This window comes from Vanellus vanellus (genome assembly GCF_965231255.1).
Source record: "Vanellus vanellus genome assembly, chromosome: 13".
NCBI lineage: Eukaryota > Metazoa > Chordata > Aves > Charadriiformes > Charadriidae > Vanellus > Vanellus vanellus.
This window is the reverse complement of record NC_138918.1, coordinates 353,523-379,883: the sequence shown is the minus strand read 5'-3', so window position 1 is coordinate 379,883 and position 26,361 is coordinate 353,523. Positions and strand designations below refer to the sequence as shown.

Below are 26,361 nucleotides of genomic sequence, written 5' to 3'. Positions count from 1 at the left end.
TTTGCCAGGGAAGGGACACCAATACCCTGACACCTACAGCAGCGAGCGCCGCGTGGTTTCCATCTGACAGCCCGTCCCTGCCCTGTAGCTCCTCCAGCTCAAACACCACCCAAAGCCCCTGCTGGACCCCCACTGCCCAGCGCGCCCGCGGGGCACAGCTTCACGGCACCCCTGCACGGTGGCAGCAGCCTGGGGAAGAAAAAAGCCAGCCAGCAACACGAGTTGTTTGAAGGAACAACTTTTTTTTTTAATAAAGTGTACAAAGTAGTAAAACTCCTTACACGAGGTGCTGTGACAGCTGTTACAGAGATGATTCGGGCTCCCCCATGGGCCTCATGGTGAAATGCCGATGAGCGTTGGGTGGAGACGAAGGACACGAACACGACACAGACCCACCTGCCCCTACCAGCTCCCGTGAACCTGCCCTCCCGGTCCCACACCGTGCCCCCGGCCGGCCCCCGCCACTTCGCCTGCCTGGCCCTTTCGCCGTCCCGCACCGCAGCTTCCCACACGCGTTCAACACGAATAACACACTGAACCGAGCGACCTGTCTGAGCGGCATGCATACAGAAAGGAAGAGTAAAAACACAACCCGACCGAACCCACAACAACAACAACAACAGAATTTTAAGGCTATGCATAAAACAAAATGAAGCAATATCTTTAAAGCTAGGTAGCAAGTAGCATTTGTGAAACATAAGGCTTGAGGCTTATTGATTCTTCAGAACAGGTTTATTTGCTTTTCCTTCTTAAACACCAATGTACCATTTTTCTTCCTTCGCTTGAACAGGGACTTTGTTTCCTTCTCGGCAGGGACATTTAACTCAGGGAGGTTATGTTGGAGCGGCCTCCCGGGGGCGCAACGATGCGCTTGCTTGCGGAGCGAACGCCTTCATCAATCTGGGTACCTGGGAGAGGACGAGAAAGCACAAAGGGAAAGGGGAAAGCAAAGTTAAGAGCCTTTTCTTCACAGGACCAAGCAGTCAGGCAGCCTGGGGTCTTGCCGAAGGGTCTCCCCAGGCTGTCTACAGCAACCTGCTCCCTCTCCAACTCCAGTAACGACACCGAGAGCAGCAGTGGCTTAAACATCTCTGTAGATGCTTCTCCGTGAACAGACCCACGCAGCAAGAGCAGGGTCTGATGCTGTGCCAGCACCTCCATGGCCACAGTCTGCCTTGCTTCTACTGCAAGGTGCAGTGGGGTGGGGGACCAGCTCCAGCCATATCCTTTAAGGGACACAGGGTGTCTCACCCTGCCACGCTCCATTCTTGTGCTCAGCTTGCCCCAGGCCATCTCCCAGCTGCTCCCTGCCCCAGACCAGGGGCTGGGACAATGTGGCCAGTGGCCCAGCGCTCTCCCAGCCCAGCCGCCACGTGTGTTCACCTGACAGGCTGAATCCGGACTGATGGAGGTTCCTGACGGGGGGTGTCTGCCGTGTGGGGGACCCCCTGGTTGACCCTGCAGGGGTGCCCCCCTTGGGCGTGGTGGTCAGGTCAAACACGGGTCCGTCATACATGCCCCGGGGCACAGCATGCATGTCCGACATCTGTGACCAGACAAAAGAGGACAGTGACACTTCTCTGCTCCCAGGGAGCATCCTGCCATGGCAGCATCACGCTCCAGTGATCCACAACTCCCCAGTCCCACTGAAGAGGCAATTCCCACTGTGCCCCTCCATCCTGCGTGCCCAAAACCTCCCTGAGGCATTGAGGCCTGGCACAGCCCCACCGCCCACCCCCGGTGTGACAGCCTCCCTTCACTCCCACCCTGCGAAGTGCGCAGAGCCCGGTGCAAGAGGCACGGGTTTATGCTGCATGGATGGGGAAGGAAAAGGCCATTTTGCCCAGTCTCTTTGTTTGTAACCAGCATTTCCCTCCAGACTCCTGCTGCAGCAGGACGGCAACAAGGGCAGGCACCACCCACTGCTGATCCAGCCCCGCATCTGCCTCCAAGGTCAAAGCTCTCTACCCAGGCCTCAACTATCCCAACCGTAGGTTCAAAATACACCAGTCTGGAGCACCGTTTCCAGAGTCCAGTGAGAACAGCAATGGAAAACCAATCAGTTATTAGGGAAAAGGGCAATTTGGGCTAACAGTTTCCCAACTCTTTCTCTTGGCATCCCTGTCTCCTCACCTTCCTCCTGGCTTTGATGCGCTTGTAGACATAGTCAGGGAAAGGGCTGCTGGGCAGGAAGCGTCCAGTCCCCTGGGTCACATGCAGGTTGCCATCCTCCAGCATGATCTTCCCCTGGCATATGACAACCAGCGGGGCCCCACGTAGCTCCATCCCTTCAAAGATGTTGTATTCAGCTGCCTACGGCAACCAGGAGATGACGTTGAGGAGCGACATAAGCACTGCCTGCCCACTCAGGACTGTTCAGCCCTCACACCTCGCAGCTGAAGTCACCAGAGCAGGGAGAGGACACCTGTAACGGCCTTGCCTGCCCCAGAGGCCTCCTTTAGTTCACTAGTCCACCAAACTAAGAACCCACGAGAGCTCCCAACATGAACCAGAACCTGCTGCTTCGAAGCTCGGTGTGAGCAAGGACTCCAACAACAGAGGAGGGCAGGACCCAGGCTTGAGGTAAGGCATGAACAAAGCACGCTGGCAAAGGCAGGAAAAACTTGTACCCAGAAGAGGAACCCAAATAAGGAGAAATGCGTGTCCTTACACCTGCGTGGGCCAGGCTCAGAAGAGAAAAGGGTGAGAAAAGCCCTATCTGCAGAGCCCAGGGCTCACAGACATCCTACCCCACAGCCACAGCTGGCATCGCCCGGAGCCTGGACTCAGTCCCTCCTCCTCAGAGCCCTGCAAGGCATGGCAGCGCCAGGCTCCCAGCAGCCAGGTAGCCTTTATACAGTGCTGCTAGCCTCCCACCCTTTAGCATTCCCACAGACGAGCAGGCAACTTACAGATTGATGGGTTTTTGCTGTGACGATCTTCACTGCATCAGGATCCCATATAACCAGGTCGCTGTCCGAGCCCACTGCTATTCTCCCTTTTCGTGGGTACAGGTTGAAGATTTTTGCAGCATTAGTGCTCGTCACAGCCACAAACTGGTTTTCATCCATCTTTCCTGTGGCCTGCTCAGACATGAAGAGAACTAAGTGCTCTTTTGGGGAAAGGCAGAGTAAGAGCCCCGTGAAGCACCAGACTCACTCCCACACAAGCCACTGGCTGACTGGGCCCAGAACGCTGCGGCTGGTCTTACTATTGGCGCCAGACAGACCAAAAACTGGGGACACAGTCAACAGCTCCTGGCTGTTCACCCTCAATCGATGACAGCTGCCTCTCCTGCTCTGGCTCATTGTGACTCTCAAAGCCCGAGAGGAGACAGGCAGCGTGCTCTGCTCTGCGGGGGCGAGAACACGGGTGTCTGAGGTGCCCGTCAACCCTGCCCGCTCTGCCCTCTCCCTGGCGTGACTCTTACCACTGCCTTGTCCCAGATGATAGACATCCGTTCCTCTATGCCATTGGTCCCTTCTGGGATTGCTGTGAAGTTGTCTTTTCCAATTGCTTTCTGTGCGGTGCTGAATGTACAGTGGGCACTTCCCGAAACCTGCAGGTCACCACTGGGGGGGGTGGTAACAAAAGCATTGTCAGCCGTTTGGCAGTCAGACAACAGCAGGGACGCGAAGGTCACGTATCTCCTCTGGGTACGGGCAGCCCCTGGCTCAGCTCTGTTTTACTCTGCGCCCCTGTTTCTACAGCCCCTCGGTCTGAAGAATTCCACCCGACCTGGCCCCTGCAGCAGCCGTGTCTCCTAGGGGCATGGTGACAAGAGCTCTGCACGCCGTGCTGCCTGCCTGGGGCATGGACAGCATCCTGCACACAACAGGAGTCAACAGCTCAGCTCCCAGGGAACAGGGCGGCCTGTGTGTCAAACCAAAAGATCTCCTTCCATACAAGACTCCAACATTTATGGGCACAAGTTAGAACACAGGAAGTTCCGTTCAAATACACGGAAACACTTCTTTACGGTGAGGGTGACAGAGCACGGGCACAGGCTGCCCAGGGAGGTTGTGGAGTCCCCTTCCCTGGAGATTTTCAAGACCCGCCTGGATGCAGTCCTGAGTAATGTGCTCTGGGCAATCCTGCTTTAGCAGGGGAGTTGGACTAGATGATCTCTAGAGGTCCCTTCCAACTCTGATAATTCTGTGATTCTGTGATTTGCACTAACACAAAGGGAAAAGACACCTCAGGTCTGCTGGGAGAGCAGCCTTTCTGCCACACAGGGAGGAAGAGGCCTCTCCACCCAAGGACTGTCCCCCACAGCCAGCCCTTTCATTGTGTATGGCCAGCTCCTGCACCCCGAGGGGCAAGCACAGCCCTCTCCTGCCCCACAGGAAGCCTGCTGCGGGCAGGCATCGCCCCTGTCTCCGGGAGAGGGGATGTGGCTGCAGGAGTGGGCTGATGGGGGGCTGAGCCCGTGGGCTGCCCGCCACTCGCACTGCCAACCTTCCCCAGCAAGGAGAGCACCTCAGCCCGGCTCCAGCGCTCTGGCCTGAGACGTTTCATCCGACAGGAGCCCACTGAAGACTCCTCTCAGCCCCGCATGGACCCACAGCACGAGCGGCAGCAGCCGGCAGTGCAGACAGAAGCGCTGTGTGCAAGCGCAGGTTGGCCCAGGCGGCAGCCTCTGGCCCAAGTGGCAGCACCTCTGCCACATCACTGCTACAAAACCAAACACCCCTCACAGCCACACGTAAATCTGACAGTGGGATGAAGGGAGTCGGGACTCCCCAGACGGAGCTCTCTCCAGGAGGCCCAGAAAAGCTTCATTGCGGCGCTCTACACTGGCTGCTGCCCAACGCTGTTATCCAGACCCCTCTGCCCAGAAAGGGTCACCGGTCAGATGAGATGCCCTGACCCATCCTGTTCCTGGCGCCAATGGCAGAGGCAGGAACGGGCAGAGCCGGCGAGCTGCCGACAGGCAGGGCAGGGCAAGGAGCTGCCTATGGCTCTCTGGAAGTCACCCATCTGCTGCTGGGTCCTTGGGGAGCAGGGGACAGGCAGCAGCTGGTAAGTCACTGCTGCGGGGTGAAGGGAAGCAGACCAATGCGGGCCAGCTCCTGGTGCTGCCCACACAAGGCAAGTGGCCCCAGGCATGTGGCTCCCAGACCGGCTGCGCCTGAACCGGGACGGTGCGGACACAACGGCTCTGCTTGGGGCTGCGAATCAGCCCTAATCCACTGGTAATCTCCATCTTCCTCTGATAATTTCTGCCATATGTCTGACTGACTGCACAGCCAGAGACCCAGGCTGACGACACAACATGCTCCCTAATCTCCATCAGATTTGTCCCAGTGGAAGAAAACAAGCCATCCAGCCCAGCTGGAGCCTCGCAGCCTCTCCTCCTGCTGAAGCATCACAGAAAACAGTGTGGGAAAGGTGTCAGGACAGACGCCTGTGGGCTGCAGGAACTCAGAAGTGCTCTTGCCTCTCCTTTGAGGTCTGGGGTAAATTTGAAGTGAAAGGGAAGGATTAGAAAGCCAGTTCAGGAGCCGGGCTCACTTTTCCCTGCCAGTCCCTAAGACCTGCACCTATTTCATACACCCAGACTGAGCAGAGGCACATCTTGCTCGTTGATCACAGCAAAATCCAGGGTGAGCTGCATATTCCGACCCCAAATGCACCAGCATCTCTCTCAGGCCAGCCATGGCATCTCCACCCTGGCACAACCCAGGTTTATCCTAACGTGCCCCTCTGCTGAGACACCTCTACTGACCAGTCATCCCTTGCTCATCTAGTCAGAGATGTTTCCAGCATTACCTCAAAGGTCATTTCCATTTACAACCCCCTCGGTGTCAGTCGTCCCTGGCTAACACAGACCAGCCGCCACACGCAGTTCAATGTGCAAACACAGGGTGAGAGGGGTGTGCGATCCACACGTGGTGCGTGGACAGGGCCAGCAATGAGCTCTGCGTCCCTAGCTGCTGTGCGTGCCTTGCCAGTGAGAGGATGGAGTGTAACTGTGAAAGGTCAAAGCAAATTGCTGAAGTGCTTTTATTGTTTGCTCTCTATTTTCAACAAATCCCTTCGCCGCCCCCTTGCCTTCAGGGTGAAAAAATGACCTACCATCCCTGTCAGATGTGCGCGAGCTGCCCTTAAAGGCCTCGTGCACTCTGCAGGCTGCACTACTGCTAACCTATACAGGTGGAAGAAAACGTCTGCTTTGTATTCGACCGGTGGGCCCCCACCAGCTTACGGCACCTGTAACTCCTCCACCTTCTCCCGCACCATTGCAACCCAGGCAGCCATTCCCCACTCCTCACGTGCAGAAGGGCTTCTCCTGCTTAGTGAATGCTTTTGTTGACAAGTCTGCGTTAGCTGTTCCTCATTTCTTTGCCTTCTTCAGGGCATTTAAAATGGTTCGTGACTTCTTGCCTTGGTATTTTTCTCATTACGGATGTAAGGCTTATGGTGCCTCCCCTGTCCTCGCTCCACTCTTGGGGATAAGCCACCATGGCTCTGAGTCAGAGCCATTTCATCAGTCAGCTCATTAAATACCTACAGTGAAGTGGTTCAGACTGGACTAATGCCTGTGCTGCCCACGTACTCCCTAACTTCTTCCTTCCCTATCCAAGACCAGAGTCCGCTTCTACCCGCTAGCAGCATCGCCCAGCAGAGCTGTCGCTCACCTGGCCAGGAGGGAGTTGATGTAGTCAGGCGTTGTTGGGTCTGGGCTCAGAGGTGGAGAGACCACAAACGCCGCAGCCTTGGCCCAGTTCTTGCTCCAGTAGTGCGTCCCATCGGTCCCGAGACTGGCTGTGATTGGCTCACCAAACACCACATTGCCTGGAAAGGGGGACAGAAAGGACTCTGTTTTGGCAGAGCCTGGAGGCATTCTCTGTTCCACAGCATTACCAACAGCCTGCCGTGCCCAGAGCACACCCAGACCCACGCTGGGCCGTCCCACACTGCCTGCTTGGACCTCAGGTGCTGTGGCAGGCAGGAGGGACAGCAAGGCCCACAGCCCTGCCCACCATCACCGCAGGGCCCTCCCGTTCAGGGACACAGACCCCGCTGGCAGAGCAAGGCTGGCAGGAGCACACTGTGGGAAGGCACGGCTGCAGAGCTGTGTTCCCCAGAAGACACCAGAGAGAGATGAACGATGCTGGCAACCTGGTGTCCTGCCCCAGCAGAAGGCTGCTTCCCAGCCTGCCCTGTCCCGGCCATGCTGCTGGGAAGCAAGGCACCCGGGCCACTCCTGCAAGCACTGGTGTCCCTGCGCTGTAGCTGGGGGCACTGCACCCCGCTGACTTTCAGCCCGAGAGCGACAGCCACATCTCAGAGCTGAGCGGCAGCACAGGCACACCTGGCAGGGGTCAGGCAATCTGATAAGAAGTGACAGCCCGCAACTGGGCGGGCAGATCACGACACAGCCTGACACTGAACCCACACGGGGCCGACAACCGAGCCTCTCACAGTGTCCCTCACCATCATCTCCTGTGCATTCTTGCTCCCTTATCCCTCATAAATATTTACCATGCGCCATCAAAAAGCTGGCAGGCTCGTGCTCTGCTCCTGTTCCTCACCCACCTTCTGGTGCCCGACTTCAGAGACAAGCCAGGGGAGAGGGCAGCAGCTGGTGACCAAGGGCTTTCTGCAGAGCAGGGCTTGTCATGCTGATAAACTAGGATGGGGACCAAGAAACTGTGCTTTTCTTTCCAAACACGCTCTACAACCTAGGCGAGTGCTTCTGTGAGACACTTGTCATTATGTCCCACAGTTACCAACTCCACCAAGACCCTCTCTGCAAATACATTTTCTGCATTTCTCCTCCCTGCTTTTTTATAGAGGCTCCCTGAGCACGGCTGTGGACGTGCACACATGCAGGTGGGGAGTCCCTGTGCTCCACCACCAGTGACAAATCGAGCCCCCAGCCACCTGAAAAGGCAGCCAGGCACCCCCAAGGGGCCAGCACTTCAAAGGGAGGCCAGGGCTATATGCAGCAGCTCAAACCACTTGCCCATGGATTGGACGCGCCTCCTCAGAAAGCCTTTCACAGCCGCAGACAAACTTTGTTTAAAGCACTGCTCCTATACCTGCGACCCACACGTTGACGTTACCTGATGTAACAGCAGGAGGTGGCTCCATGCAGGCTGGTGCAGTGTCCCCATGTCCTTCACAAGTTAGATAAATCCCTGAACTAACTGCTCCCCAGCAGAAGGGGAAGCACTGGACTGCACTTGAGGCACAGCAGTGGTCTTGGCCAAACAACCGTGAGGACGTTAGGACCGCTGAGTCCGGTTGTCCAGGATCCCAGCGGCAACAGCAAGGCTGTGTGCAGCAGAAGCTGCCACTCACCTTTCTTTCTGGCTTGGGAGATGAGGTCAGCAGCGCTTTTGCTCATCACTTTAGTGATGTAGAGAGGACAGTTGGTCTGGCTGGCAATAGTGATGGCCCGGAAGACAGCTTCTGCTTCCAGCTGGAAGAGAGAACGGCACACGGCTGCAGAGGAGCACTGGGCAGGCAGGAAGAGCCCCTACTCCTCTCGGCACATCACGGATTCCTACTGACACCCCGTGCCCGTGCTCTTACCCTTGACACCCCGAGGGCAGGTTAACCAGGGAGACCTGACGGGGAAGCTTCAGTCTCCCCAGGGCCTGGCCCAACCCGCAGGATGCAGCCACACGATGCTCAGCAGGGCAGCGCTGCCTGGACCGTGCTCGGGGGCCAGCACAGAGCTGCATCTGCTTTTTCCACTGCCTGGTTCCAGCTCCCCTGACAGCCAGAGAAGCCCAGGGACTGCTGCCCCTGCCTGACAGCACGGCTCACAGGCTGATGCCAGACAGCCGCTGCTCCAGGCTCCCCTGTGGCTGCGTTTGGTTTAACCAAACATCACCCTGCCTGTGGCTGGGGTGCAATGAGCTCTGCGCTGGCGGGCTGTTCGCATCAGGGTCTGGCTGTCCTGCGATGCAGCTGCCGCTCGTCCCAGCCTGCTGACACCCGCCCCATGTTTCAGTGTCCTGCTGTTAGTGGAGGGTGGATTTCCATCACGAGGGATATCTTTGGACTATTACATCAGCCCGTGCTCAGCCTGAGCTCAACCCCAGAGTTTCTCCAAGTGTTTGCTCTACAGTTTGGCTTCAAGCTTCGGCATGAGAGAGTTCAAAACAGAAGCCTTAAAAAGACAATGTACCAATCAGCTAGCTCCCGGGGGAGGCCGGGACTGCCAGCTGCAGGGAACGCAGTAACTGCCTGCGGGCCAGGCAGCTGCCCCTGCAAGCTTAACTCTCCCCGTAGCAAGAGAAGCGGACCACTGCACCCAGACACACATGCACCCATACACCTCTCATATTTCTGCAGGCTTATTTGTTGCAGAGTGAAGAGAGTTTTATCTCTTCTGCTTAAAGACTCTTGAAACAGAAATTTCGACAAGAAAGTATTTTTATCAGCATGCTTACAGACTTGAGCAGCTGACAGGGTTTAACACGTGGACAGGAGCAAAGAGAGCCATCACTGAAGACCCTTCAGAGCAGCTTACAATCTGGAGCAGCACCATCCTGCCCTACCAAATCATCACCATCATCTGAGAGAAGAGCATGTCTTTAACCCACACTAAGGTCCCTCCGGGACAGAACGCACCCATGGAGCTATGGACCACCCTCCCAATGCTTTGCCATCAACCTGCAGGCTTTAGTCGTGGTAGGAGGGTCATTTGTGCTCTACCTAACGTTCTCCCTGGTAGAGGATGCTCTGGAAAAGGGACACTGTTTATTTTCAAAGGCAATTAGATCTGGATTTGGCTGAAAGACGGTATCTAGAGTGTTTTTGCACTGTTCCCAGTTGCCTCATGCTTTAATGGCATTTCAAGATCAAACACTCAATAATGTTTTACCGGCTTTAGAGGAGAAGAACCGCAGTGCTGTCTTATGATAATAGGACAGTTCTCAAATCCTGGCACAACCACAGCATCCCATAATTGCAGGTTAGCTTGCCAACTAGTGGTGACGGGTCTAGAGCCATAAAAATAAATGGCAGTTTACACACAGAGGGACTCTGATCTACTGTATTTGACAACGAGTCTCTTCCCTGTACAGGAAAATGCTTTACAGTCCCATGCTTCAAAGAGATTAAACACTGTATTACACTAAGCTATATATGTTGTTACCAGCCATAATACAGTCAGCTTCTTACACTTTCAATTTAAGCCAACTGATTTTACTTCCAGCAGACCCTGAAGTACAAATCTGTCCCTCCGCTCCCCTGCTCGGCTTTGCTATTGTACCAAATTCCTATAGTTTTCTTCTTTCGCGTGCTATGGAAAGTTAAAAGCACCTCTCAACAGGGAGCTATCTCAAGAAAACCTATCTAAAATTAGACTCAACTCAGAGTAATGGACCAAACAGAAAAATACCCTGTGAGCTAAAATTAGAAGTAATTTAATTAGTGTCTTGACAATGATTTGTAACCAGGAAATTCCCCCTCTCCTTCCCTCCCACTCCTTCCACCAATGGCTTTGTCCGTCTGATTTTGAAACACACTTGAGACCCTCAGCAGAGATTAAGCAAGAAGAGGCTGGAATCTGTCTGCACTCAGACAGACATGAGCAGTGAATTTTCAGAGGAACTAAAACTCATCATTCGATTCTTCTGAGGCCTTTTACACCCGTGGAGTCACCTATATAAGATAAATGCCCCCAAACCAGCCCCAGATGCTGCTACAGCCATACAGATCTTTTTGTTGATTGATTAATCTCTGGGAGACTCAGAAGCCCCTGTCTCTGCCAGGAGACCTGAGCAAGACTAAAAAATGTCACAAATGTACACCTCACTCCTTCCTGGGCTGACGATGAACAAGACAGTGTTGCCCATATAAATGGATACCCATAGGTGCATACACACACAAACACACGATGCTCACTTGGCCCCACTACGTACACTAAGCCCTACTGTGACTTGTGGGGAAAGCTCTTCAGTCCAGCAAGGCTGGTACCGTCCTTTGCACCTTACCTCCTCCGGTCTGCTCAGCACGTGGCCCTCGGGGCCAGTTATTCCCATCTCCAACATCCTGGTTTGTTCCTAGGACATGGAAAGGACAGAGGGACATTACAAGACTGTGAAACTATCAACCACACAGAAAAGCAGATCCCTACTGTGTTGAGCCCTTCCCTCGGGACTGCCACCACCCTGTGTCCTGTGGGACCATAATGCACAGTGAGAGGCTGCTGCACCCTCAAGGGGTTTGAGAGAGAACGAGGGAGGGATGGGGAAACGGGAGTGCTTGGAGGGAGCGCAGCCACCAACTGAAACCTCTTTGAGGAAATAAGCACAGTGTGGAGGAAAAAAGGGTACAAAACTCCCCAGCTCCACAAACAGGACTTGATATGTTTACAGTCCCTTTCCAAGGCCCTCCCTGGCTCCCCTTCTGTAAAGCAAGTAGTCTGAGTAGAAACTATTGAGAAAACAATCATTAAAAGCCAATAAAAAATTCTCCCAAGGTTACTCCTAGGTCCCCAGTGCTGTTATTTAATCATTTGGATATCGGCAAGTGCTAAATCGTGTCCTGTATCAACTTCTATAGAAGCTGGTGGTGTAGGGTGTTGGTTTCCTGTATTAACATTATCCCAAGTATTTTGCTGTTATAAGGACCACAGATTATTGCATGTGCGTGTGTGCTGCATGCGCTGGCCTGCCTATCTCCTGCCTGTACCCTAGAGATTTCTCTTGCATTCCCTTGTTTCAAATGTCCCCCTTTGACAGAGGTCAAAGGAAACATACAGGGGGACTTCATGGTCTGCCCTGACCAAGGCACGTGGGGACCTTTCTGACCCTCGCACCTTTACCCACGTGCTGTCTCTGCCTGTGGCAATGCACATGTTTGCTCCCACCCAACACCTGCCCTTGACTTGCAGACACCATGTGCAGTCGCACAACAGGCAACATTTCTCCAAGAGGTGTGGTGGGGTGTGAAGTGGATGCACAGCAGCAGTAATAGCAAGCCTGTAAGCAAGCAGTTTTAGGCACTTTTTCTTGTGTCTTGTAGAGTACTGAGCATATCATAGGCATTAAATAATGCCACCAATCTGTGTCAGGACTGTGTACCTCCAGCAACAATAACAGATGTGTTCACAGCTGCCAGAGGAACGTATCACAGGATGAGGGTGCACAGCAGGTAAGTGCTGTGTGTTACCTTCTCTGACACCTCTGCCACAGTGGAAGTGCCAAGCAAAGACTTGACAATACTCTTCTCCCCACCACAAACCACTCTCCCACCACCTACACCACGTCAGAGTCTGAAGTCTGGAGCTCTGCTCGCGTCCTAATTCTGTTTAGGCCATGCAGCACATCTCTCCCCCTGCAACCTCCTCTCCTATGTTGACCAAATTCTGAAGAAACACAGTCACCAGGACCACTGAAAGTAAAATAGACTGAAATAGGGAATGGAGAGGACAAATCCTCTGCCTGCTTCCTGGGAACCACCACCAGCAGATGACCACAAGTATCACATCTTTGTGCTAACAACACGCTGAGCCCTACGCCAGCCTGTGATGTTTCAATCAGTCCTGACAGAAGGAAGCAATTCCCAGGGCTGTGAAGTGCTACCAACTAATAGTTTTGGGGCATTTTGTGGTTAGGCTGGTGCTGAAGTAAAGATCCAAGACTCTATCCAAGACAATTCCTCTGTTCACTCTTTGGTTTTGTTTGAAAGAGCCATCCAATTGTTCACTGCAGCTCTAAAAAGTCCAAAGAAAAACTGGTTTTTGTAGTCTGAGAGGATGTTTGAAGAATGACCTTAGTTCACACTCCTTCAACTCTCAAGAATAAGAGAGATGGGAAAAAACAAGTAGCTGCAGAGCATAACTGAGCAACATCTTCTCTGTCTTAATGAAAATCAAAACATTTGGACTTTCTCTCATCCAGCAGCAATTACAACACAGCAGGTCGATGCAGCCTACCCACGTGAACACCAAACCAGACCCCTCATAACAATTCCCTTGTAAATCCAGCTCCATCAGCCGGCTGCTGGCTTACAGCAGGGAGAAAATTCCTCTCTTGCCACGGCACTTTTCAATACCCATTAACTCTCTTAGCTGATTATGTTCAAGGCAAAGGTCTTTGCCTCTCCACACCAAAGAGCTGTGGTTGGAGTGAACATACAGTACCTGATGGTCCACTCTTGTCCATTTAGATAATCGCTAATTCACTATTTCAAATTTGCTTAGGCACCATATATTCACAGCAGAAAATCGTGGTAAATTTGGTATTGCTGCTGAGCAGCAAAGAGATCACCTTGCAAAAGACATCCATGCAGCTTTAGAGTCATTTTGTCAATGCCCCACACCGAATCTGCCTGGGATAGATTTTCAGTCTCTGCATACCTGAACAGCAGTTAGTTACCTGTGCAATTATATCTCCATTTTCAGCATGAACTTGAGCTATGGCACCCAGTTCTGCCAGGCAGCTGAATATCTCATACAGCTGAAAGAGAGACAAGAAAAGATGGTTACTGAGCAGGCAGCCCGCCCTGGCCTGTGCACGGCCCCGGCAGCCCGCACGGCCCTTCAGCCCAAGGCCCCGGCAGCGGCTGTGCCTGGCATGAGCACACCGGGACCAGCTCCAGCCATGCCAGGCAGTGCTCTCTGAAGGCCACGGCCGCCAGCGGATGCTCTCGGTGATCTCCAGGCCAGACCTCTGCCTCCTCCTGCAGTGCAGGCGCCCGGCCGGCCCATGGCAGGGACACCATGCCCACAGCCCTCCCAAGGCAGCAAGGGCAGAGGAGAGGAGCCACGAGGCCCGGCCAGGAGTAGTGGGCTGCCTGCCGCCCCGGCCTCCCTGTGCCCAGCACGGCCACCGTCCCCCGTGGCCCCTCACACCGGCACAACCAAGGCAGCAAAGGGGGTCTCACCTCAGTGTTCGACATCTGGTACAAATCCTTGTAGGCCATGTACACCATGAAGGAGTTAACTCCTAGGGGCAGAGGAGAGAGGGGTGAGCTGGGGACTCTCCCTGCTCCGGGCTGCCTTCCCCGCCAGCCCTCCCGCAGGGCACAACTCCCGCTCGCTCCATGCAGAATCCCAGCAAGCACTGCACAGCGAGAGGAAGGACGATGGCAGGGTCACCCCCTGCCCTCCTTCCACTGGCACCACCCCGCAGCGAGGGGATGCGTGTCGCCGAGGCCGACGCGCAGCAAACCTTTCTCTTGGACCATGGTGTGCAGCTCCTGCCGGACGCGGTCGCTCCAGCGGGGGATGTCCACGTGCAGCGCGTAGTCGCAGCAGGCCTTCCCGTCAGCCCACTCCCGCCACCGCTCCAACGCCTCCACCAGGCTGGACTCGGGGTCTGGCACCACGTGGTCCACTGCAGAGGCATGGCAGGGCGAGGGGTGGGCAATGGCTCCCTGCCTGGCCACCCCACCGCGGCCCCGCATGCTGCCAGGCACCTCCACGATGCCAGGCTCATCTCCTCAGCAGCTTTAGGGCAGCTCGGAAGGGCAGTCCCCATCACCGCCGCAACGTGCCCAGGCTCCCCCAAGTGCATTTACCGGCAGGGGAACACACAGGGCCTTTGCTTAATGGCCTTTGGCAGGGGACCAGGGGCTTTTACAGGCTTCTGCTGAGAAATCAGCTGAAAGCTGAAGGGCCTTGTCCTTCCTCACCCCCATTTCCACCCCATTAACACATAGCCTCCTCCCACGATGCAATACTAATGTACCTTTTATTGCCCACCATATAATCCCCATGCCCTGCCACAGTCCATTTCACACAACTTTTTTTGGCCCACGGGGCAAGGAGAACCGGTAGGAGGAAGGCAAGAAACCCAGTGCTTTACTGGAAGCATGAACAGTTGCTCCTGCATCTCAAGAAACCCTGCAGTAAACACAGCTGTGACCACTGCACAGCAGTAAAACCTGGACCTCAAACCACTGCACCACCATGGCCTTCTCCAAGGAAGGACCTCAGAATTCCCTTTCCTTTTTCGTTAGCACTGTTTATTTCCGAGCAGTGCGGGATGCCAGGACATTGCTCCGTTCCTCTGCTCAGAGTCATCTGACCACCATGCTGCCCTATTTTTATGTAACAGGGAAAAAAAGTTATGCCATTGTTCCTTGTTGAGGGTTCCAGGGGTACCAGTGGATGGAGGCTGCTGGAAGCACTGTGGAACACGGGATCTGCAAGGGTAAGGGGTCTTATGCAAATCTCCCATCCCACCACTTCAGTATTACTAAAAGTACCAAAGATTCATCCCACTCCTCACTCTCTAGACTGCATTGACAGACACCACAGAAAAGTGAGCACGCTGTCAGGGACCTTTAAAACAAAGATGACTGAAAAAGCAAAGAGAAAAAGAAACAACTGGGCAATGTTCCAAGAGTGCTGGGTGCTGTCACATACAGGACCTGCCTGCTGCACTCACTGATCATGGTGGTTCCACCAGCCAGGGCTGCTTTCGTCCCTTGGAAGAAATCATCCACAGCGGTCATCCCCTTGTATGGCATCTGCAGGCGAGTGTGGACATCAATTCCTCCAGGGATCACCATCTTCCCGTTGGCTTCTATGGTTTTGACCCCTCCGGGGACAATCAGATTGTCTCCAATCTGCCTGTGAGATCATACCAAGATGGTGAGCCACACACAAACGGAAACCAGCCACACATAATCAATGAACAGTTCAGCTAAGGAGCAGCCAGATCATCTCCCGCTGGCAGAAATGCCCTGCTCCTTCCCACTCCCACGCCTGGGCTTGCAGGAGCCACCTCACGCTGCAGCAAAAGGCAGGACTGTCTGGCTTGCTTAAACCTATGATTTGCACAGTCCAGGGGTGGCTGCCATCTGGCCGGCTGCTCTAGTGGTGCCTATGATGGCACCCGCTGTCTGGGGCAGGCACTGGTTGGGGTAGCTGGGGTATGGTCTGATGGGCGTGCAGATCTCTGCAGCATATGGTGAGAAGCTGCCTAGGACACTTCGTACCCCACAGACTCACGCGCCAGGCTCCTGCAAGCCTTTCCAGCACAGCAGTCCTACCTGTTCACCCAGGCTGCATGCTCACAAAACCCCACACCAGCCCTGCTTCCAGTAAGACGCACCCCTAATCTCTCCTCTCCCCCGTCCTTCTGCCCACCTTAAGTAAAGCTCAAGTCTGAGGCTTACTTACAGAGAAAGATGATTTCCCAGAGTAATGCCGCAGCTGCTAGGCCGGCTCAGGGCTCGTCAGGGCCTTGTAATGCCGCTCACAGCACAAAGTCCCAAGGGTAAAGGGAAGCGTCCCTCTGGGGACCTGGGGAGGAGCTCGGAGAGCGCACAGCCCGGCTGGGCTCATGGCACAGACTGGAAGCACCGGGCTCACCCTCCTCCCAAGGAGCGCAGACAGAGTCCCCCCTCCCCAGGGCCTCCCCTCTCATGTTGTCTCCTTCACGCCCCTGAAGGACATCTTTGCTATCAGCAGGGCCACGCTGTAGTGAAGGCAGCTAAAATCCCAAGTACCTAAAAATATCTTCTGAAAACAGGAAATCTAAAAAGTTCCAGCATATATCTACTCATAACCTAAAATACCATTATAGTCCTCTGGAGTTTGTGCTGTTCTAGCACACAACACTCCTCCCCAGACATACCCAGCCCTCCTGCAGGCCAGGTCACCCAAACCTTTGGACTCCCTTCACTCAGCCCCCCGCCCCCTCAATCCCTTTATCTGTCCATATGTAGTACTCAGCCTTCAAATCTCTTCTTTCAGAAATCCTATTTTCATCAAGCCTCCCTCAGTCTTCCCTGATAGATCAAGATAAAAGACAAGTTGGTTTTAGTGGAAAAATTCTGATTTCCTTGGCACGCTGGGGAAGTAAACGAAGATCAAATTCCACTTTTGGACCTCATTCAACCTTAGTGACTTTGCAGGTTTTTGTTCCTTAGAATACCAAAAGTTCTGTGAACAGAACTACTTGCTCCAGTGTCCTCGCGGCAACAAACCAGCAGCTTTTTCCACCATTTTTATTGAGATGAATCCATCATCAAAGGAATTGAACTGCTCGCTGTATTCACTTGCAAGTGAAAGAGCACTTTACTTCCAAAGCAACGAAATCCTGCGACCTCCAGGCTGCAGACGAGGCTAAGTGATTCGCCCAAGGATACCCAGAAAGTCTGCGCCATGGCAAGACCTGAAGCTGGCTCTGATCTCCGCCTGGGCACGAGTACTAGTCAATCACAAATGCTCTTGTCCATGAGCTAAAAACAGCCTCATAAAAAACCAGCCCCACTTCTTGAAGTATTTCTCTGCTGGTGGATTTTTAAAATATACCATTCTGGGAAGGCTGGATATTTTCCTCTTAACATAGAGCAAGCAATACCTTTTCAAGCCTCTCTGCTATAAACTACCATAGTTCTTTCAATTCACCCAGCTTGGAGCTGGTCCCAGTGTGATACATTTGCCACATTTGAACTGCAGTTTTTAAACAACGGAGTTTTTACTGCACCTCTGCAACATACACAAAAAAAAAGCTGGGGGGGGGAGGGGGGGGGGAAGAGGTTTGCCTGCGATTTCTGAAAATCTCAGGGATGCAGATGACCTGCAGCACAGCTCTGCACTTGTTAGTGCTAACAAATGGGATCTAATTCATGCTAATACTGTTAACACAGGGCAAAACAGAGTCACAGATAAATCTTGTTCCTGGTGCAATTAGATAGAGCGTTGGGTATCTGATGGATACCCAAATGGATGCTGTGTCACAAAGTCACCAGCCCAACTGCAATTCAATCACCGGAGTTCCTATGTAAAGACGTCAGGCCATCACGCACGTGCTCACACACACTGCAGAGCGCTGAGCCTCTAACCGGAGTGGGCTATCAAGTTTTACTGGCTGGCAAGCTGGGTACAGACTACACCCACAGAAAGCCAATAACCATCCAACCTCTAGCTGATTTAAGGGGAGATGGAGATAATACACCGTAGAAGTCCCATACTTACTTTATGAGGCCATCCTCCATGTAAATGTCAGCATAGAATGACTGGTCATCATTGACTATTCTCCCTCCTTTAATAAGGAGACGATCACTCTGCGAAGGGAAGAACACAGCAGCTGTCAGTAGCAGGCAACGCACGGTGCAGCGCCCTTCTTGGTGCTCCGCGACTGCACCAGCCAGCTCGCCCCGACAGCCGACACTGCAGGCAGTTCTCATCTGTACCGACACTTGATACAACAGGACAAGAGCAAGGATGGGAAAAAAACATACTCGTAGGGCTGTTTCGGAATGTAACGGGTGCTGTCAGAAACACCACCGAGGCAGAATGAGTACAAAGGAGAGGCACTGGGGACACAGCAAATGTGCTTCCATAAAATATATAGACAGAAGTCAAAAAAGCTTCCTACGCCAGGCCATTATGCACATGAACCTGCAGGCAGCACAAGCCACATATGAGTTTGTCACTAAGGGCGTGGCCTTAAATCTTACCCAAATACCATGCAAAATAAGTTGCATTAGAGAAGACAAATTTCTCTCTCTCTCATCTGTTACCACCTTGCAAAGACCACCAACAGGACAGGCAGCCCTGACGATGACGCATCTGCTATTGGAATCCATCCCTCCCCTACGATGCTCGGGGTAGTCCTTCTGAGGCATTTCACAACATCACAGGTCTACACAAGACCCAGGAGGCACAGAACTGCGTTCCCATCTCATCATTTACCACCTGCTCTATTCTCCTTTTTACCGACTGAAGTGGCCAGCAGCCTTCCCTGAAGGAGAGCCGCTGGGCGGTGGGAGAGCACCCGGACCAGAACTGCTCTTATGGTCGTCCTATATTCACCCTTTTGGACCTGGGCAACCCAGCATCCACTGATGGGAAAGAACAGACCCTGTCCTGAGGAACCGGGAAGGCCGAGATCTGGCTCTTCTACCTCCACCTGCACAAGCCTGAAGAGCAGCTGCAGGCAGTACAGGGGCAAACAGCCTCACCTCACACGTGGCTGCCGCGTATTCGGGTGACATAAGCCGACAGTGCTGTTCCAGAGAATATGCAATCCTCCTGTCTGCTTAAAATGCTTCCAACCACCTTACAGGTCTCAAGCTCCCCTTACTTTCCTCTCTGCTCCCCCCCCAGGCCCACAGCCCAGGTTTTGGCATGTGAGCACATCCCCCTTCCACAGAGCCAGCCTGGACCGGGCCGACCAGAGCCTTCAGCAGGGCTCTTGCACAATTCATTCCTCTACAGGGAACCGGGTTTGTTCTTCATTCGCTGCCCCTGGGGTGATTTCTGGAAGTATCACCACAGCGGTGGTAATTTGCAGCTTCCCCCCTGCAACAGAAGGATGCGGGAGAATCCCCCCGTGTCCCTGCAGCCTGCGGCAGCCAAAGCCCCGAGACCGGTGTGCGTTTTTACTGCAATCTCATCCACACACAGTCGAGACAAAGAAACTGGGTGGGGAAAGGATGAGAACGCGCAGCGCGCTCAACCCCGGCTGCAGCTCAGCGCTGGTGCAGGGGGAAGAGCCACGGTCCCTCCTCGCTTCCCAGGCTGTACCCATGACCAGCAGACCCAGTCCCAGCGACGGGGATTTACTTTCCCCTCTCAGCGCAGCCGAACGCTGCTCAGGAGCCTCCCCTCCCACCAGGAAAAGCTCCCGGCCGAGCTGTTCCCTGCTCCCGTGGCACCCACCATCCTCCCCCACAAGCAGAGCCGGGGTCAGCTCCCCTTCTCCCTGCCCTAAGCTAACACGGCAGCGCAGGGGTCTGGCAGAACTTTGTTGTCTATGGGGGGGTCTGGAAGCAAGGACACGTTGGTGGTCACAGACCTCCCCACGCAGGTCCTTTGAACAGCTCGCTTTAACAGATCACCGCCAGCACACAAAGACACCAGCCTTGACCAGTGACTCGGGGACCACGACCACCTCCCAGTGCAGCTCTCCTCCCGAGGAGGGCAGGAGGACCGCCGGGTGCACGCTGGCCGGGAGTCCCAGGTCCTCATGCCAGCTCTCAGCCCGCGCTGTGGCTCTCCCCAGTGGGCACAGGACAGGCGATGCTCAGCTTTGGGGCTGAGGACCCCGAGCACAAACAGATGCTGTTGATGAGCCACTGACTCTCCTCCTCCGCAGGCACAGGGCACTTGCCCTTCCTTTTGTGTCTATCCCATTGTCCTGTCACTAACAATACTGTAATTTTAAATTCAGAAACCCCTAAAAGAGCAAAGTGTGACCACAGCGGTTGCTTATAGCCTGTCAGTCACAGGGGTCAAGCAGCGGAGCCATGGGTCCCGTGGATGCAAATGATGAGTACTTCAGTAACACTACAAGAAATGTGGATAGAAACTACCAAGCAATAGCATCAGGCGTCAGCTATGGAAGAATCAGGGCCACGGTCAGAAACACAAGGAAGAAGATTCTCGTTTTATGTTTCAGTGAGCTGCACGTAGTGTTTCTCCCACATAACCAGTCCCCTGTGCCCTGGCAGGTCCTCCTTGGCTCCACCTAGCCTGCACAAGGAGAAAAAGAGAGCCTACTTGCCCAGATCCAATAACATGACTGGACCTCTGTTTTTTTTTGTCTCGGCGATACCCGTTAAACCTCTCCAAATTGCTTTCCCGAAGGCCCTGGAGTTCAATCTCACTGGAGTGTGAGAGCGCAGCAAATGCCGATGGTGGCCTGCCTCCCCCTGCGCAGCAGACAGGAGAAGGCGAAGGCAGACAGGCACAGGCGGCGCAGGCGTAGGGGACTGCAGCACTTGACAATTACTGAATAAACTGTTAATATGAACTCAGAAAATATGCCTACCCACAAACACAAACGGTCATTCTGCGGCAGATGTGAAGGGCCGCTCAGTGCTAGCTCTGTCCACACACGACATCGCGAGGTCCCAAATGGCTGGAGCGGGAACAAGGCATTCATTCAGGGCATCGGGCGCTCCTCGCGCCGGCCCCGCGCCCCGCGGCCAGACACCCCCCACGCCCGGCAGAGGGAGAAGGGTGCATCGGCGCCCACAACAACTACCAGGAAAAAATGTAATACAGTAAAATAAGTAAAATCCAAACGACACCACCTCCACAGGCTCTGGCATTGTTCAGGAGTGCACCCAGACGTTCAGAGGCAGGGCAACAAGAAAGGAAGAGAATAAAGCAGTTCCGAGGAAACAAGTCTGACTTAATAGACAGGCTTCTGCAGCACAGGCTGCCAGAGCAGCCTCAGATTACAATAAATGCACTGTTTCCCCTGCCAGGGCTCATTTGTGTGTCTCCACACCCACCACGTCTCCCCGCCAGCCCGTGTCAGGCTGTGTCATCAGCCATTGTTAGCAGATGGAAAAACCCTCCCGCACCAGCAGCCGCGGCAGCACTGCAGGGAGCACCTTTCCTCCCGGCCGAGCAGAAGCGCCGCGGGACCGGGCCAGCGTGCCCAGGGCAGGGAGGCCGTCCGCCTCTGCTGCCCAGCGCGGGCCAGCCTCCGTGCAAAGGGCCCGGCACGCCGAAGCAGCAGCGTGAGCGAACGGTGCCACGCAGAGCGTGGCTGCACGCAGCTCTCCCTGACCGCTGGCACAGACCGGGCTTGCCGGCCCGATCCCCACTGCTGGCTGTGCCTCCACAAGCCTCCATGCCGCCAGCTACAGCCCCTTTGTCACCGGTGTGGTACCTCCCGTGAGCATCCGTCTCCGCAGGCACAGGCGCTGCCCTTGCGGCGCAAGCCTGGAAGCATCCTGCCAGCACAGCTCTGCCAAAACCCGGCGGGACCACCAGCAGCCCCCGACACCCCTGCCCGGCTGGGAAGCCTTTTTGCTGAACACTCCCCATCTCTCCGCCTGTTGGAGTTTGGGATCAAGCTTTCAAAACCATTACCCATTCCCTCGCACCCACACTCTGCTCCTGATGCTCTTAAGCATCATCTGATCATTTGAGATCCCAAAATATGAGGGGGTCTCTTAACATTTCTCAGTGTGACACTGCCGAGGGAAAGGGAGGCAGCAGCTCCCAGAAGGCTGCCGAATCCAGCCAAGAACAGCGCTCACCTTGTTTACAAACCACAAGGGCATAATTAGGGTGGTATGGAAGCAGGTGTACGGCTTTAGTGCTCTTTCCCTTGTAAAAAAAGAGACACTAATTGCAATGGTGTTTCATCAGTGGCTGGATGTCTCCTCCTACTAATGCAGCACACGGCAGCATGGACAAACCCCTGGCTGGGACCACAGGGGCGGACGCCCAGCCGCCAGCTACACTCCTGACTCCCCACAGCCTGCGGCCATGGTAAGAAATGCCATACTGACAGCTGCCAGTTTACCAAAATCTGTCCAGTCAGCAACTGAGGCTTTTGTCCCCACTTGCACCCAACCCAACATTCCAGCCACCCCTGTGCAGACCACACTGGTTTTAGGAGTGCCAGAGATGTCAGAGATGGTGCTCGTGGGCTGTGACAGGGTGGCTGAAGGGGATAGGCACAGCTCACACCAAGGAAAAATACGGGAACTCCGGTCTACCTGGGACAGGAAAGGTTTTTGTGACCAAAGCACAAAGTCTAGGCAATTTTGCTTCAACCAATAGCTCCATTAGCAGTTAATTTGTGAAACCAGGGCAAGGCATTTCACCACTTTAGTCTTCCACCTGTCTTTCTGCAGGAATAGGAAAACATACCCTGGACAGCAGGAGGGGAAGTACTTTCATTATATCTCCAAACAACAGGAACTAATAAAAAGCCTCTCAACAGGCACATAAGATTTGAGATTACTGTTCTCCTGAGCTGGGCACCCCGGCACCAGCACACATCTGGGAAGTAATACTACATCTTCTGGTCTCTGATGCGCTGTGCACAGCCTGAGGCACAGTGAAGAGCAACGCTTCCACACCAAGCTGATGAAGCAGTCGCCAAGCAAACCAAAAGACTGAGCTAACCTCCCCTTCCCGTGTCTTCTCCACATTGCAACCAACAGATATGCCCACACTTCTCAATCTTCCTTCAATGGCTACAGTCCTCCCTGCCACACGTAGCTTTTGACCGGGCTTTTCCCGTTCAGGTTGGGAGTAATTCCCACTGCAATTTGTCTTGCACAAACACAGGCACCCCTCACTCGTGCTCCCGGCTTCTCCACTAAAACGGCTGTCCTAGAAAAGAACAGAAATAGCTGCAAACAGATACAATAGGCAAACTGGGAGTTTTCAGATGTTATTGACAGAAACGAACTATGAATTCTGACGGCACCACTGTTGAGTACCAGAGGAACCAGGAGGGAGTGTTTGCGCACCTCCAGAACTACTAGACAGTTCAAACAACAGCTGTCAGGAAGTAAAATCACTCAAGTTTCCAGTACATCCCTCACAAAAGCCAAGCTGCCTATTGCTCAGGCGACAGAAGCAAGAGAGGCACTGCTTCCTTCGGCCGCGGGCACAGCCGTTGCTATTGGCTTTGAGATCTACAGGCGAGTTACCTGCCAGCACAAGGTGGCTCCCAGTGCTCCAGACCTCCCCCCAGCTGTGATGCTTTAGATTCTTTAAAGGTCTTTGAGACATCTTATATCCTAATGGCACAATGCAGTCCCAAAAACCTCTCCAGGAACAAGGGCAGCTCGGCTGACAACCTGCCACCCCCAGAAGTCACTATGTGTCCTGACATGCAGGAACAGATTCTGGGGCAGAAGTCTATAGGAGGGAGGAATAAATAATCAAAACAATGCCCAGGGGGAGGGCACAATCTGCAGAAAGGGACAGAAAAGGCTTTGTTCTAGGGGAGACACCGCAGCTGAGATTTTCTTTCTGCTATTCCATTAAAACAGAGAAGACCACTCAACACCTGACTCCACTCCATTGCTTCCCTTGGGCCCCAAAGCACGGGCTCGGGATGTGCGGGTCACTTGGCCAGAATTCCAGAGCAATCCCCTCCACCCCAACCAGGACACGACAACGCTGCAGAACACGGCAAGTGGGTCCCGGAGGGTGGTCACCAAGCTGCAGGAGTCAGAGGAGAGAGCTACCTGTAACGTCAGCCACAGAGACACTGCTCACCTGCAGCGTTCTCAGCTTCAGCAGCCTGAGGAAAGCATTTAATATGGAGAAATAAAGCAATTTGTGAGATTTTGTTACCACTGAGGTGAGACAGTTCCTGCTGGATCTGAGAGGAGTGGGGACAAGCCCTGCGTTTCAGTAGAGTGTATCATAGAGGTCCTTGTAGGAAACGCCCCAGAGAATGGGAGAAATCCCACCTGCAGCAGTAATGCTGTTGTCACCATGGTGGTCTAAGGATACAGAAAAGGCAAGATGTGTAAAGCGGTAAAATTGCTTATTAAAGCAATCGAATCTGGGTTGACAAAGGAATTCTCTTTACAGTGGTTAATGATCTCTTTGCTTCTGTGGGAGCATTCTGTTCACATCTGTACATCAAAAAGAATAATGAACCTCAAGCGCTTTGTTCTTCCTCTTTCTTCAAGGTGCCAAAGCTGTCCTCGGGAGGGAAAACAAGAGCTCTGCGAAGGCAGCGGAAAGCCATCAGCAAGATGAAAGCCGCGACTGCTTCCCCAGCAGAAAGCCGCGGGCAGACGGCTCAGGGAGGGCCGGGGACAGCAGCGGCGCCCGGCAGAGGAAGGCGCAGGCTGCACCGGAGCACGGAAGCCCCGGCGAGAGGCCGGGACAGAGGGGCTCCGGGGGCAGCGGGGCTCCCCGCACCCCCAGGGGAACGCCGCCGGCCGGGCTCTGCCCCCCGGGGGCCGCCGCGGCAGGAGGGGCGCACGGCCCGGGATGCGGCGGCGGCCCCGAGAAGGCCCCGAGGACCACCCGCGGCGCCCCCCGCCCGCGCTCCGGACAGCGGGGACCCGCGCTCCCGGACCCGCCGCGCACCGGCAGCGGCCGCCCGCGGCACCGGCAGGCGGGACGGCAGCGGGAGCCCCCTCCCCGCCGGGCCGTGGGGTCGCCGGTCCGGTCCGCGCCCGGGCGGGTCACCGCGCCCGCCCGGCCAGGCGGCTCTGCGGGAGGCCGCCCCGGGAGGGGACGCGGGCAGTGCCCGGGGAGCGGGTGCCGCCGGCAACCGCGGAGGCTCCGCCGGGGCTGAGCCCGCCGGGACGCGGCTCTGCCCACCCCCGGTTCACCGGCGGCGCCGGGACACCTGCGCGGGCGGCGGGACGGGCCGCGGCTCTTTGTCTGCGCGCCGCCGCCGCCCCGGTCCGGCCCGCAGCGCCGAGCATCGCCACCGCACCGCCTCGGGCACCGCCGCCCGCCCCGCGGGGCGCTCGGCACCGGCGCCCGGCGCCCCCCGCCCCGCCCCGCCCCGGCACCCACCGTGATGCGCGGGATGTTCTTCTTGCCCTGGTACGACATGGCGCCGCCCGCCCGGCCCGACCCGCCGCCGCCTGCGCTGCCCTCCGCGCTGGCTCCGCACAAAGGCGAGCCCCAGCCCGCGCCCGCCGCCCGCCGTGCCCGCCGCCACCGGGGACGGACCGCCGCCCCGCCCCGCCCCGCCCCCAGCGCCGCCCGCCGCCGCCAGGGGGCGCCCCGACACCGGGCACCGGCACCGGGTGCCGCTCCCCGCGCACCGGTACCGGGCACCGGCGTCTGCGCATCGCTCCGGGGACCGGGCCCCGGTCACTGCTATCAGTGCACCGGCATCGGGTACCGGGCTCTGGGCACCACTCCCCGTGCACCAGTATCGGGTACCAGCGTTTGCACATCGCTCCCTTCACACCGGGTACCGGGCTCCAATCATTGCTCTCGCTGCACCGGTACTGGCTACCGGGCTCCAAGCACCGCGCCCCACGCACCGGGCTCCAGTCACTGCTCTCAGTGCACCGGCATCAGGTACCGGGCTCTGGGCACCGCTCCCCGCACACCTGTATCGGGTACCAGTGTCTGCGCGTTGCTCCCCACACACCGGGTACCGGGCTCCGGTCACTGCTCTCAGTGCACCCGTACCGGGTACCGGGCTCCGGGCACCACTCCCCACGCACCGAGCAGCACCCACCGCACGGCAGGTGCTGGGCATCCGCACCAGGTGCTGCGTACCGACATTGCCCACCGGCAGCCGACACCGGGCACAGCCGTCAGGCCCGGGCCCCTCCACCGGGGAAGCCCCGGGCTGGGGGGCTGCGGAGGGGCCGCACCACCAGCCTGTGCGGGGATGGGCCTGCAGCGGGGCGCAGCCCGCAGAGAGGGCAACCGCAGGAGCAGGGCACGAGCTGGGCTTTGCGCAAGCTGCAACTTTCCCTTGTAATGATAATGAGTAAAACCAAAAAAGATTTCTAAAAGAATGGATAATTTGGTACCACTGGAGTGCATTTGGATCACCTCAAACTTTCTCTCACAAGCACAAGAATGGGAAACATTAAAAAAAAAACAAAACAACACCCCATGCATCTGACTCTGGGAATCTTGTGTGCTGTGTAAACACCACGAGTGCTGGCAGCACTCAGGGCTTCTGTGTTTCCCCAGCTGTGATCTTGGTAGGAAGGTTTAAACGGTGGAACCGG

At 55.4% G+C, this 26,361-nt stretch overlaps 1 protein-coding gene across 2 annotated transcripts in view; it reads right to left on the bottom strand.

Moving 5' to 3' along the window:
* Window positions 1-231: 231 nt before the first annotated feature.
* The window catches only part of DPYSL3 (dihydropyrimidinase like 3), a gene marked incomplete at its 5' end in the record, with an annotated part of 40,160 nt that continues 14,030 nt past the window's right edge, over window positions 232-26,361 (bottom strand). The window contains 14 exons of one of the 2 annotated variants that reach the window (XM_082490108.1): window positions 235-908; window positions 1,384-1,546; window positions 2,134-2,313; window positions 2,913-3,083; window positions 3,431-3,572; window positions 6,642-6,798; window positions 8,311-8,431; window positions 10,959-11,027; window positions 13,347-13,427; window positions 13,855-13,916; window positions 14,142-14,306; window positions 15,363-15,547; window positions 17,903-17,991; window positions 25,178-25,237. In XM_082490108.1, the coding sequence (XP_082346234.1) occupies window positions 820-908; window positions 1,384-1,546; window positions 2,134-2,313; window positions 2,913-3,083; window positions 3,431-3,572; window positions 6,642-6,798; window positions 8,311-8,431; window positions 10,959-11,027; window positions 13,347-13,427; window positions 13,855-13,916; window positions 14,142-14,306; window positions 15,363-15,547; window positions 17,903-17,991; window positions 25,178-25,216 (1,713 nt within the window). In that variant the 3' untranslated portion in view covers window positions 235-819. Of the gene's footprint in view, window positions 909-1,383; window positions 1,547-2,133; window positions 2,314-2,912; window positions 3,084-3,430; window positions 3,573-6,641; window positions 6,799-8,310; window positions 8,432-10,958; window positions 11,028-13,346; window positions 13,428-13,854; window positions 13,917-14,141; window positions 14,307-15,362; window positions 15,548-17,902; window positions 17,992-25,177; window positions 25,238-26,361 lie in introns of those variants that run through there. The other variant, XM_082490107.1, reaches the window with a different exon arrangement.